Source organism: Nicotiana tabacum, chromosome 8, assembly GCF_000715075.1.
Source record: "Nicotiana tabacum cultivar K326 chromosome 8, ASM71507v2, whole genome shotgun sequence".
Lineage (NCBI taxonomy): Eukaryota > Viridiplantae > Streptophyta > Magnoliopsida > Solanales > Solanaceae > Nicotiana > Nicotiana tabacum.
In genome coordinates, this window is record NC_134087.1 from 180,339,434 (window position 1) to 180,353,670 (window position 14,237).

At 37.9% G+C, this 14,237-nt stretch overlaps 2 protein-coding genes across 2 annotated transcripts; one reads left to right on the plus strand and one right to left on the minus strand.

Annotated features, from left to right (window-relative positions):
- Positions 1-3,223: 3,223 nt before the first annotated feature.
- LOC107817708 (putative EG45-like domain containing protein 1) lies at positions 3,224-4,091 on the minus strand. The gene is made up of 2 exons (XM_075220715.1): positions 3,986-4,091; positions 3,224-3,498 (listed from the first exon to the last, which is right to left on the minus strand). Exons 1-2 carry the CDS (start codon positions 4,089-4,091, stop codon positions 3,224-3,226), a joined length of 381 nt encoding a protein of 126 aa, XP_075076816.1.
- A 5,213-nt stretch (positions 4,092-9,304) lies between these two features.
- Positions 9,305-10,202, plus strand: LOC142163430 (putative mitochondrial protein AtMg00860). Its single transcript, XM_075220716.1, has 3 exons — positions 9,305-9,397; positions 9,560-9,707; positions 9,910-10,202. Exons 1-3 carry the CDS (start codon positions 9,305-9,307, stop codon positions 10,200-10,202), a joined length of 534 nt encoding a protein of 177 aa, XP_075076817.1.
- The last annotated feature ends 4,035 nt before the right edge of the window (positions 10,203-14,237 follow it).

The following is a 14,237-nucleotide window of genomic DNA, read 5'->3' on the forward strand; positions in this document are numbered from 1 at the left end:
TAAGAGGGGGAGGATGTAACGACCCGACCGCTCGTTTTATGAGTTATTGCTCCGTTCCCCCCACTTCCACTTCTTATTGCCTTGTTCAACTATATTTTGTGTTATCGGGTTGGTTGGCTCGGGTTCAGAGAGGTTTTGGTAAGGTTTGAGACACTTATTTTCTTTTGAGGAAGCTTAAGTTGGAAAAGTCAACCGGATGTTGACTTATGTGTTAAAGGTCTCGGATGTGAGTTCCGATGGTTCGGATAACTTCGGGAGGTTATTTGGGACTTAAGAGCATGATTGGAATGTGTTTTGGAGGTATGGAGTAGATTTAGGCGTAAATTGACAAAATTGGAATTTTGTCGTTTTTTGGTTGATAGGTGAGATTTTGATATAGGGGTCGGAATGGAATTCCGAGAGTTGCAGTAGGTCCATTGTGTTATCTGGGATGTGTGTGCAAAATTTCAGGTCATTCGGGCGTGGTTTGGTAGACTTTTTGATCAAGAGCGTAATTCAGAAGATTTTGGGAACCTTAGGCTTGAATCCGAGGTGTTTTGGTTGATTCGATGTGGTTTGAGGTATTTTGAAGATTGGTATAAGTTTGGATAGTGGTATAGCACTTGTTTGTGCTTTTGGTTTAGGTCTCGGGGGCCTCGGGGTGATTTCGGATGGTTGGCAGAAAATTTGGAAGTTGGATGTAGCAGCTGAAGCTAAGTCTGCTGTCATAACCGCAGGTACGGGCTCGCAGAAGCGTATAGGGAATCGCAGATGCGGCCAAGAGGAGGATCAGCTGGAACCGTAGAAGCGGTAAGGGGAGCGCACCGGCGATAGCGCAGGTGCGGGCAGTGCATCGCAGATGCGAATTTTGGCCCATAAGTGAAAACTACAGATGTGGTGTCTTGGACCGTAGATGCGGTAGATGGACCGCAGGTGCGAAAAGCCTGGGCCAGAAGGTATAAAAGAATTCCTTCGCGATTTTTGAGTTGTTCTTCACCATTTCAAGTCGGTTTTGGAGCTTTTTGGGAGATTTTGAAGAGAGATTCAAGGGACAACGTCTGGAGGTAAGATTTTTGAACCTAATCATCGATCCTATGGTATTATTTCACTAATTTGGCCTAAGATTAATGGAAATTAAGGATTAAAAAGTGGGGATTAGGGCTTGGTATTGGAGACATTGACTTGGGGATTTGAAGGGTCATTTGTGGTCAGATTTTGGGACTTTTGATATGTATGAACTTGTGGGGAGATAAGGAATCTATTGATGTAAATTTTATCAAATTCCAAGACATGGGCTCGGGGGTCGGGTGTTGGTTAATTTCGGAATTAATATTGTAAATTGATTATTTTCACATGGGCTTCGTTCTCTTAGCATGTTTTGATGTTGTGATTCTACTATTGGATAGATTCGACGCGAGTTGAGGCTGATTCGAGGGGAAAAGGCATCGCAGGCTAGAGTTTGGACCGGATCGAGGTGAGTAATGATTGTAAATGTTGTCCTGAGGGTATGAAACCTCAGATTTTACACCGTCATGCTATTTTGAGGTGACACACACGCTAGATGACGAGCGTGGGGTCGTGCACCATTGGGGATTGTGAATTAGTCCATCCCGAATGATTATTTTACCGCGTATTTAATTGAAAACTGTTTGCTATTATCATGTTTTGGGCTGAATGCCCTATTTAGGCCTCGTGCCAACTATTTGGAACCTTAGGGGATTTTACTGCTATTTCCTCACTGCTTTGACTTTAATATCTATACTCAGTTATGCTATATTATATAGTTTTCATAACTCAGCCATGTTTACTCTATTTTAATACTTTAAATGATATTTTGGGGTGAGCATCACATTTTTACTATGCCCGAGTGACTTTTAAAGATTTCTGACTGAGTAGGGCCGAGGGCCTATGTTGTGAGGACTATTAAGGGATGGGGTTGCACACCGCAGCAGTGTTGTACTGATTATGATTATGAGGCCGAGAACCTTAGTTGTACGCCACGAGGTGGCTTGATATGAGGCCGAAAGCCTATTGATTATACCACAAGATGGTTTGATATTGCGCTTGGATCATAAGGGGCCCCTCCTGGAGTCTGTACACCCCTAGTAAGCGCGGGTAACCATTGTGATATGAGATTAGCCTGAGGGGCTGGTGTTGTTCCATGTTGTTGCCCGAGGGGCTGATTCTATTGGTATTGTGCCCGAGGGGCGGTTTTTATGTGTTTATCTCTTCTAGTTGCCTGTCATTTACTTGTTTAACTATTTAAAAGGTATTTTAAAGAAACTTGTACTGAACTAAGGTGTTTTATAAATTTCACTGTTTCATTGCCTTTTAATAGTTTTACACTGATTCTTTATAGCATGTTGTTGTGCTTTACGTGATTTCTCACCGTTCAGTCTTCATTTATTATTATTACTCACTAAGTCGGAGTACTCACATTACTCCCTGCACCTTGTGTGCAGATACAGGAGCCTCGGGTCCCACTAGCGAGTGCTGATTGCTTCCAGCTCAGGCGGTTCGGAGTTCACTAGGTAGCTGCTCGGCGTTCGCAGCCCAATGCTTCTCCCCTTATCTTATGTTCCCTTGTTTTAGTTCTGTAATAAACTATGTAGACTCTTTCTACTTTTAATCGTTTATTAGATGCTCATGACTGGTGACACCCCGATGTTGGGCTATGTCTATTTCGCAAAGTGTACTATCTCGCTGTTTATTTGGGATTTAATCATGTTAAAGACTTAAATTGTATTATTTCAATTGCTTAAGATGAATTGTGTGTTGTGTCGGCTGACCTTGCCTTCACGAGAGGCGTCATCACGACCGGGTCTGAATTTAGGATCGTGGCACTTATCCTTCCTCTCCCATGATAAAAAAAAATAAAAATAAAAAAAAATCGTGCCTTGCAGTCTTCATGTGATAAATAGCTTGTGCTTGATAAAACATGCTCAATATTTTCCAACATAGAACAAAGGGAAAAGGAAACGATGAACTTTTATTCTTAGAATTGATAAAATACATACATTCAATTGTGAATTATTGATCAAATCAACTTCACTATGGAATATATTTTCAACCTGCTATATATAGTATAGATTGGAATTCCATGCGCCTATGATGCTCTCATGATGTCCTGAAAATCATAAAATAATATACTCAGTGGCAGATACAACATATAGTTAAATGGTTCGACTGAATTTAGTATTTTGGATAAAGAGTATAAATTTATATATGTGTTGAAAATCGTTACTCACTGGACATAGTCGATCTTAATAACGCCAGCAACAGGATTAGCAATGGTTGAGAAGGCTTCTTTAGAGAGATCCAGGGTCCCACCACATCCAGGGCAATGATCAACAATCTTTACCACAATACTCTTGCCAGTGCAAGGGTGTGGCACTGGATTTGTTGGACCAGTGCATGTGACATTGAAAGTTTTGCCACATATTGCACCATTATTCCAAAGAGGATCACTTGCTGCTGCTATAATGGTACCTTGGGGTGTGTTTCCATAACATGCCGAAGCTGCACGAATAATAATAATAATAATAATTAAACCTCAGTTCTAAACAAGTTTAGAATTAGTTATGTCAAAAAAAATTATGATATTAAGCAAATAATTGAATGAGACATTTGCATTGTTGCTCACTTGAATAAAACAATTGTTCTTTTTTTTTTTGTTTCTAAAGTCAAATGACTCATGTATCATCAATAACCTTTTTATTTTTTATTTTTCATAAAAAGGAATATGCTAATCATTTTTTATGCTGTTTTTTCTTATCAATAAAGCTCTTTTATAAGTTTAAATTATAGCGTTGGTAGAGTAAAAAATATCAAGTCATATGCAGGGTTATAAATTATGATAACCTAATAAAATGATAACTAACTTGATATTATAAATTAAAATTTACTTATAGAGTAAAGAAAATTTATACTACTCGATGCATACAACGTAAATCCCATTTTGTTTTTGTTTATTAAAATTTTAATGAAAGAAAACTAAAATACTTACGAACATAGTTCGTATAAAATGTGGCAGTTCCTGGTGTAGCCAAAGCTATAGAAAACAAAGTAGCCACAACACCAATAATGAGCACAATACTTTTAGGAATTGTCATTTCTTTTATAAATCTTTCTTTATTTCACTGATATAGTGTCTGACCAACAACAATCTTTATATAGTATTTTTTCTAAGTGTCCACTGGCTAAAATATGGTAATCAGTTAAGAGAATTAAGGCAATTCATTTATTATGTATTTCTTGTCTTACTATATACAAATGAATTACAATATTTTCATATTCCACTTGTGATTGCATGATAATAGCACTATTATCCGAAGGTAATTTTCTTTAGGTAGGTTAATTATTAGATATCACTGGAGATATGGCAAGTTAATAATTTTTTTATAGTAAGTTAATAAAGAATGTGTTATCTTTTTAACCTTGTGCAAACTATTGAAATTTATCCTCCGATAGTAATTAAGAGCGTTCCGTTATGAAAATTGGACTGAATGGCCCTATAAGGGAGTGGTATCTAACTATTATTTTCATTTTAATTTATTTAAAAAATAATCTCCGAACCCAATATATTTATTGTTTGTCAAGGATTTCTCTTCCGGATAGATAGATTTTATTCTATGCTCTATTTATACTGTTAGTTGTTCATAAACTCTACCCGGTTGACATGACTTTGTGATTGTTTAATTGTTCATAAAACTCTTTCATATTGCATTATTTGTGTTATCTAGATTCAATATATTTGTTAAATTATTTACAAACTCTACCTGATTAGGATAATTTTGTGCTTATTCAATTAGTCATCAGACTCTACCAGATTGGTGTAACTTGGTGTTATTAGCATCTACCTATTTGTTAAATTGTTCATCAAAGTCTATCTATTTGGTATAATTTTTCTATATTGTTCAACAAAGTATTTCTTCTAATTACAATTTTAATCTCGATCAACCCACCTCAAATATAGTCCAGATGATCTCAAATGTCAAAAAAAATCTTCAAATACCAACACAAGTGATCCATTATCACCAATTTAGTCAATTGATATCAAATCAAAGAAGATCATATTTTGTCTTCTTCAACACTTTCTAAGGGCCAATAATGGATTTTTGAGATTTTTAAAGCAAATCATTAAAGTATCATTTGAATTAAAAATTTAAGTGAAAATTAATATTCAAATTATTTTAACATTATCATTAGCTTCAAGTTTTCACCGTCAAACAAGAATTTTAAGTTTTTAATTTTAAAAATTTATGTTATTTTTGGTGGAAAAAAAAGCTTACTGTTGCAATTAATTTAAAAGATCAATCACTTAAGGAAACAACCACTGCAATTTTATGGGAAAAGTCATTATTCTGAAAGGTAAGACTATACAAAATAATGTTAATTGTAATTGGGGTAGAATTCATATAAAACCCAACAATTATTGATGAAAGCCCACACAAAAATAGACGGACATTATTAGTCTATGCTAGTCGTTCATATTCATGCTAACACTCATACGAATATTTTTTCACGACCCGAAATTCTATTATTGGGGCCTTGATGGCGTCTAACATCTACTTGTCATGCAAACCAACATTAGGTAAGTAATTAACCTGTTTTAGCAATTATAACAAGGTGATGATAATTAACAATTAATAAACTCACAAATGAACATAATGTTATTATAAGTAACGCGATACTAAACTACTCCCAGTAACCCGGAGTTACAAGTACATGAGCGTCTAGAATACTACAGACATGGTCTGAAGTAAGACATAATACTGTCTGAAACTAGAATAACAGTAAAGCATGGTAGAATGGGACTTCACAGACTGCAAACACCAATAGCTCTACCTTAAGTCTCCTATAACTGTCAAATCCGAGCAGTCTCCGCTACATGCCACTGGGACCAACACCGGAATCTGCACAAGAAGTACAGAAGTGTAGCATGAATACAACCAACCTCATGCTCTGTAAGTGCCGAGCCTAACCTCGACGAAATAGTGATGAGGCTATGGCATGTCACTCACAATAAACCTGTACGAAATAATAATAACAGAAAACATGAATCGAAATAAAACAGTAAACTCATATAAACTAACCCGAAAGTCAATTACCATAGGGCCCCAGAAAAATAGAATCTCAAACCTCGTCTCACAATATCAAGAATAAAATCTATAGCCAAAACACAACTACTACACATCAAATCCGTTGCGGCGTGCAACCCGATCCCAAGTTTCACACAATATCTTTCTCAACATACAACTCATTTCCAATTATATCATATCATTTCATGTTCCGTTGCAACCCAATCCCCCAATATCAATTTATCAACACAAACAACTCAACACCACTATTCATGAAACATCAACACAACAGAGAAAAGGAACGAGCAGAACAATATGGATGTCACGACCCGAAATTCCCAATGTCGGGACCGTGATGGCACCTAACACTTCACTTGCTAGGCAAGCCAACGTTAGAACAATTTATCCTTTTAAACAATTTAAAATTTAATACTGAAGAAGAACTAATTTAACTGCAATAATCCAAATTAAATAACGCAGAAGCTAAAACAGCCAAGCGTCTAAAACATCACTGAACCTGATGTCACAAGTGCACGAGCTACTAGAATAGTACATACAAGGGTCTGAAATAACATAAAGTTGTATGAAAAGAAGATACACAACTAAATAAAAATAAAGAAGGGGACTCTAGGAGCTGCGGGCGCTGAGCAGCTATACCTTAAGTCTCTACACGCTATACAATCCGAGCTCACTAATAACCGCAGCGGGGACCGAGTCCAAAATTTGTACAAGAAGTGTAGAATATAGTATGAGTACAACCGACTCCATATACTCTGTAAGTACCGAGCTTAACCTCGACGAAGTAGTGACGAGGTTAAGGCGGGTCACCTACACTACAACCTGTATATAGTATATAATAATGACAGAAATGGAAAAACAAAAGAGGATTAAACAGTCAACTGAAAATAATAACTACAACCTCAAGAAATGAACCAGTGTCGTCCAGAATTACCAATCCATATAATTTCAAATAATAATACCGAAAACCAACACAGTTCAAGGAAATAGAAACACATAGGTTGTTGCGGCGCGCAATCCGATCCCACCGGACCCCACAGAATCCTCCTTTAATTCACCGTAATAACATCATCAACAACAAATAATATATATATATATATATATATATATATATATGGCACGCAACCTGATCCCACCATATATTGATTAAAAGCAATGTTAAAAAAATGCCCACACCACAACATTCTTGAACATATGGAACTGTATATTTTTTTTATCACGGGTTAAAATCCTTTTCTAGAAATGTGATTGATGCAGCTGCAGGAGGTTCTGTAATGGAAAAAATCAAGGAAGAAACATTGCAATTGTTGAACGATATTTTCGAGAATGCCATCCAATGGTCATTTGAGCGTGTAATCATGAATAAGGTTGCTACGGTAAATCAGGTTGATTCTTTAAATACACTAACACAATAAATTATTTCTTTGGCACAAAATTTTGAATCTTTTCAGGTGAATACACAACAACCAAGCCAACCTGAGGCTTGTGACATGTATAGAGGAAACTGTCTGAACCATGAATGTCAAGAAACCAATCATAATGATGAACAAGTCCATTTTATCGGTTATAAATTGCACCCTTTTGGGAGTCCAATGGCACAAAAGCATCCAGGATTTCAATGGAGAAATCCAAATGGTGCAGAGAACTCTCAAAGCTTCTAGAAATAACAAGTACAACGTCCGTTGGGATACCAGAATCAGAACCGTGGACAACCAAACTACAGACCTTATTAAAAAGCAGGGTCATATTAGCAAAGGCCTCAACAAGCTCATTCTAGTCTTGATGACCTTTTGTATAATTACATTAAGGTTACTTATGAAAATACAGAAAGCTAGGTGCAACCTTCAAAAATCTAGAAATTCAATTAAGCCAACCAGAAACTCTTGTGTCAAAAAAGATTCAAGGTCCATTGCCAAGCAACACAGAGAAAAATCTAAAGAAGGTAAGGCCATCACCTTACGGTCAAGTAAGGAGCTTGATGAACCCTATGCAAACCAGTCAGAACAACAGGTAAACAACGGTAAGAATGTTAAAATACCGTGAACTATCTGAAAAGAAAGAAGTCGAGAAAAAGGAAGAAAATAATATTAAAAAAATTGACTCTTTCCCTGTGATAATTCCTTTTTAACAAAAAATAAAAGAGAAAAGCTTGATAATCAATTTTCAAAGTTTTTAGAGATTTTAAAACAAATTCACATTAATATTCCTTTAACTGGTGCTTTGTTGCAAATTCCTTCTTATGCCAAATTCCTAAAAGAGTTTTTGTCAAGTAAAAAGAAATCGGAAAAAGTTTCTGTGGTGATGCTTACTGAAAAATACAGTGCTATACTTCAAAATAAGCTACCACAAAAACTTGGTGATCCAGGTAGTTTTACAATTCCATGCTCTTTGGGAGGAGTATATTTTAAAAACACTTTGTGATTGATTCTGGAGTTTCAATTAACTTGATGCCATTTTCTATCTTTAGAAAATTATATCCTGGTGAAATAAAAGACATAGGTGTTTCTCTTCAGTTTGCAGATCAAAGTACTAAGAAACCTAAGGGAATAATTGAAAATGTGCTCGTAAGAGTAAATAAGTTTATTTTCCCTATAGATTTTATAGTACTTGAAATGAAGGAATGTACCGATAAACCAATTATTTTGGGTAGACCATTTCTTGCCACAGGTAGAGCAATCATAGATGTCCATCAGTGACAACTAATTTTGAGAGTTGATGAACAAAGAGTCATTTTTTATATGCAAAAGATATTAAGATTTTCAGGAGATGAAACATTATCTTCATGTTTTTCGATTGACATGCTTAATTATCTTACAGATGAAGACGATCAATTAATTCAAGACTTAATGGAAAGATATTTGGACAAATCTGGCACCGTACAAAATGATGATCCTATCATCAGAAGAGAAGCCAAAATACTAGAAAATAATTCTGAAGATGTGAGGATGAAACCAGAACAAGTTCAACCAAAAATTGAACTCAAAGTTCTCCCATCTCATTTCAAATATGTTTATCTTGAGGAAGAATTATTTTCAGTAATTATTTCATCTTCTCTTACTACATGACATGAAGAAAAATTGATCCAAGTGTTAAAAACACATAAATGAGCCTTGGGGTGGATTATAGAAGATATCAAAGGGATTAATCAAGTTGTTTCTACGCACATTATTCTCATGGTGGATAACTACAAACCAATAGTCCATCCCCAAAGGAGATTGAATCTAACCATGCAAGAAGTAGTAAAAAAGGAGATCGTAAAGCTTTTGGCGGCAACTATCATTTATCCCATTTCAGACAGCCCTTGGGTAAGCCCTGTTCAGGTAATACCAAAGAAAGGAGGTATGACAGTTATAAAAATGAAAGTAATGAACTCATACCCACAAGGACTGTCACTGGATGGAGAGTCAGTATTGATTACATACGTCTCAATGATGCTACTAGACAATATCATTTTCCTTTGCCATTTATTGATCAAATGTTAGAAAGAATTGCAGGATATGATTTTTACTGTTTTCTTGATGGCTATTCATGGTTCATGGTATAACCAAATACCAATTGCACCTGAAGATCAGGACAAGACAACTTTCACATGTCCTTATGGAACATATGCCTATAGGAGAATTCCATTTGGTCTATGCAACGCCCCGCTACATTTCAGGGTTGCATGTTAGCAATTTTTTCTGACATGACTGAAAAATTTCTCGAATTTTTTATGGATGGTTTTACAATCTTTGGCAAAATATTTGAGGATTGTCTTCACCACTTGACCTTAGTCCATAAGAGATGTGAATAGACAAACTTAATTGGGAAAAATGTCATTTTATTGTTACAGAGGGAATTGTTTTAGGACATAATATCACTGCTAAAGGGATAGAAGTTAATAAAGCTAAAATTGATCTTATAGAAGGATTACCCTCTCCCACAACTGTTAAAGGCATTAGAAGCTTTCTGGGTCATACATGTTTTTACAAAAGATTCATAAAAGACTTTTCAAAGATTTCAAAACCGTTGATTAACCTCTTGATGAAAGATATTAAGTTTGATTTTTCAGGTGATTATTTGAAAGCACTTGAGACCCTTAAGGAAAAGTTATCAACCGTCTCTGTAGTTATGTCCCCAGACTAGAATCAACCTTTTGAGGCCACGTGTGATGCTAGTGATACAGTAGTTGGAGCTATTTTAGGCTAGATAAAGGATAAGATCTTTTGTCCTATTTACTATTGTATACGGGCGAAATCGGGAGGCCCGATTTCACGATCACTGCATCTCTCCCTTGGATTTCAAAAAAGCCCCGAAGATTTGGGGACGTAGCTCGAGGCTTTGACCTCGAAGGCTCTTCACACTCGACCTTGATGCACCATGAGTCGGTGTTTATCGAGGGTAAACGGGAAATTCCCTAGGCATTTGGTCCAAACTAGCGTCATTTGCGAGGATAGTACCAGTCTGCACCAAATTACTAGGTAGCTGTGCCAGCTATCTTACTTTGTAATAAATGCATTTGTGCTATGTTGGGGTTCCCCCTCATTTATAAAGGGGATCCTTGTCATTTTTTAAGGACATCTGATACTCAATATTAAATATACAAGAACATTCTCTCTGCTCTCTAACATATTCTCTTGATCTCATTACTCCCATTTATTGCTTATATTCATTGTGTTCTATTTATTGTTCTTCATTTATTTCTTATCATTGATCATAAAGAGCCATCATCGAGCTCTCATAACTGTTATTCCTCCCTCTATCGCACTAATCCGACCATCTAACCCGACCTCGAAGCCTCATATATGACAGTTTGAGGCCCTGATCTCCAGCCGTTTGGTTCGATTATCATATTGCCTCTAAGCTATAACCTTGCTTTCTAATCTTTTACTTAGCATCCATTGCCTAACAACTAGCATAAAAATATATCACGTATTTTTAGAACCGCAAAATCAAATTTAATTATTATTACCATTTTCATGGTAAACAGTTTGATGCCCACCGCGGGGCTAAAAATAATAGTGATTATTTTCTTGCTGGTTTGCTGCACAAAGTAAATTATCTTTCACACTTTTTCTTGTCCAAGATCTTTGATTTCAGGTCAAGATGCCTAAACCAGTAAATGTACCTGAAAACAATAGCCTCAAAGACTACGGAAAGGGCAGTATGGTTATTCCTAGTATGGGTGTGCCACCGCAAAACCCTGAGAGTACACCGGAACCGATTCCCGAGGGTATGACCCCATGCAATACCCAATATGTTAACGTCGGTCTTCACATTAACAAGAGCGCACACCGAGAGATTCAGGGGAAACTCGGAAAAATCCGACCTGGGCAAAAAGACAGATTCCTCAACATGTCGTTCATATGATCATCGGGGGGGACCGACATTCCCCAAGGACCTATGATCAAACGGATAAAAATTTCCACTGCAATAGAAGAGCCGATCCAAGACCGCATGACCAAAGACACCCTTCCATTCAGCGAGGAAGATTTTGAGACCTTGACACAACCACACAACGACGCACTAATAATTTCATTTCTTTTAAGTAACATTCGAATTAAATGTGTCCTCGTGGATCCTTGTAGCTCGGCCAACGTAATCAGGTTAGAGGTAGTAGAATAGATTGGGTTGCTCGATCAGATCGTACCCACCTCCCGAGTCCTCCATGGCTTCAATATGGACGTAAAGTAATGAAAGAGGAGATCTCCCTCCCGGTTGACATATTCGGTACAGATCAGAATACCAAGTTCCACGTCATCAGTGGTGACATGAGGTACAACGCATTTCTTGGCACATCGTGGATACACAACATGAGGGCAGTACCATCAACTCTACACCAGATGATGAAGTTTCGAATAAAGGACGGTATAACAACCGTATATATAGAACAACATGCAGCAAAAGAAATGTTCGCGGTTCACTGGGAGACGTCAAATCCTATACACTCTACCTCGGATGAGTCAGGAACGTACAGACCCCCGAGTGTGATGAAGAATATTTCCTCGCTCCTCGAACTTTCGTTGCCCTCGAAAAGTGGATGCAATGAAATCGACAATTGAAGAGCTGGAACAAGCTGTTTTGATCGAACATCTCCCAGATCGAAAGGTATACCTGGGAACGGGATTAACCCCCGAAGTCAAGAAAAAACTCATTCAATTCCTTACTAATAACATCGACTGTTTCGCTTGGTCCTACTTAGATGTGGCAGGAATCCCGCCGGAAATAACCACCCATCGACTAAGTGTCGACCCCAGATTCAAACCGGGTGAAGAAAAAAAGAAGGCCCAGCCCTAAGTAAAACACACATTCATCAAGGACGAGGTAACGAAACTCCTTAAAATAGGGTCCATTAGAGAGGTAAAGTACCCCGAATGGCTGGCCAATGTAGTGGTAGTGCCCAAACAGGGAAATAAGTTAAGAATGTGCATAGATTATAAAGACTTAAATAAGACATGCCCCAAGGATTCGTTCCTATTGCCTAACGTCGATCGTCTAATTGATGCCACAGCAGGCCATGAGACCCTCACTTTTCTCGACGCCTACTCGGGGTATATTCAAATTCAGATGAACCCCGGGGATAGGGAAAAGACTTCGTTCATCACGAAATATGGTACCTACTATTACAATGTAACGCCCTTCGGGCTGAAAAATTCAAGGGCTACGCGCAAACGTCTAGTTAATAAAATGTTCGAGGATCAAATAGGCAAATCCATGGAAGTTTAAATTGATGACTAGTTAAGTCCTTGCGCACAGAGGACCATTTGACTCATTTGCAAGAAACATTCGACATCCTCAGAAGTTACAATATGAAGCTTAATCCTGAGAAATGTGCCTTCAGAGTGGGTTTGGGCAAATTCTTAGGCTTCACGATTTTGAACAGGGGGATCGAGATCAACCCCGACAAAATCAAGGCCATCGAATAAATCACAGTGATAAAAAATGTAAAGGTCGTGCAACGACGGATAAGGCTGATAGCAGATCTGGGCAGATTCATATCAAGGTCATCAGACAAGATTCATTATTTCTTCTCTTTACTCAAAAAGAAAAGCAACTTTGAACGGACTCTAGAATGCCAACACGCCTTGGAGGAATTGAAGCGATATCTAACTAGTCCGCCTTTGCTCCACACACCAAAAGAGGATGAAACGATGTATTTATACCTGGTCGTGTCCGAGATAGCATTGAGCGGTGTGCTAGTTCGAGAAGATCAAGGTACACAATTCTTTATTTATTATGTAAGCCGAACCCTGGGGGATGCCGAAACTAGGTATCCGCACCTAGAAAAATTAGCTCTTGCATTAATAAGCGCGTCGCGAAAATTGAAACCTTATTTTCAATGACACCATATTTGCATTTTAACAACGTACCCTCTCCGAAGCATATTGCATAAGCATGAACTATCGGTCCGATTGGACAAATATGCCATCAAACTTGGGGGTTATGATATCGAGTATCAACCCCGAACGGCTATCAAGTCCCAAATTCTGGTGGACTTCATGGCCGACTTCTCGCCCCCTCGTGCCCGAGGTAGAAAAGAAACTTTTACTAAAAATGGGCACATCTTCTGGGGTGTGGACCCTGTTCACTGACGGCACCTCAAACGTGAGAGGATTCGGGCTCGATATAGTCTTGAAGCCGCCTACGGGTGGCATAATCAGGCAATCTATAAAAACTGCAAGATTGACTAACAACGAAGTCGAGTATGAGGCTATGATTGCAGGTCTGGAATTGGCCAAAAGCCTAGGAGGTGAGATCGTCGAAGCAAAATGCAATTTACTCCTGGTTGTAAATCAGGTAAATGGGAGCTTCGAGGTCCGAGAAGACAGGATGCAAAGATACTCGGACAAAATCCAAGTCACATTACGTCGTTTCAAAGAATGGACCCTGGTCCACATACCTTGGGAGAAGAACAGCAAGGCCGATTCCCTCGCAAACCTAGGATCATCTATTGAAGAAGATGACCTACTCCCCAGGGCTGTTGTTTAGCTATCCAAATCAGTGGTTGAGGAAGGTCATGCCGAGATTAATTCCACTAGCCTAACATGAGATTGGAGAAATAAATATATTGACTATTTGAAAGATGGGAAACTACGGATCCAAAGGGATCGAGGGCCATGTGAACCAAAGCAGCCCGGTTCTCGCTCAACGAAAATGGGACTCTGTACAAAAGAACTTTCG

Coding starts and splice junctions, on each gene's coding strand:
- LOC142163430 (XM_075220716.1), top strand. CDS start 9,305: ATGCAAGAAGTAGTAAAAAAGGAGATCGTAAAGCTTTTGGCGGCAACT. Junction 9,398..9,559: donor CTTGGGTAAGCCCTGTTCAG/GTAATACCAAAG, acceptor ATCAAATGTTAG/AAAGAATTGCAGGATATGAT. Junction 9,708..9,909: donor CTATAGGAGAATTCCATTTG/GTCTATGCAACG, acceptor TTATTGTTACAG/AGGGAATTGTTTTAGGACAT.
- LOC107817708 (XM_075220715.1), bottom strand. CDS start 4,091: ATGACAATTCCTAAAAGTATTGTGCTCATTATTGGTGTTGTGGCTACT. Junction 3,499..3,985: donor ATTTTATACGAACTATGTTC/GTAAGTATTTTA, acceptor TTATTCGTGCAG/CTTCGGCATGTTATGGAAAC.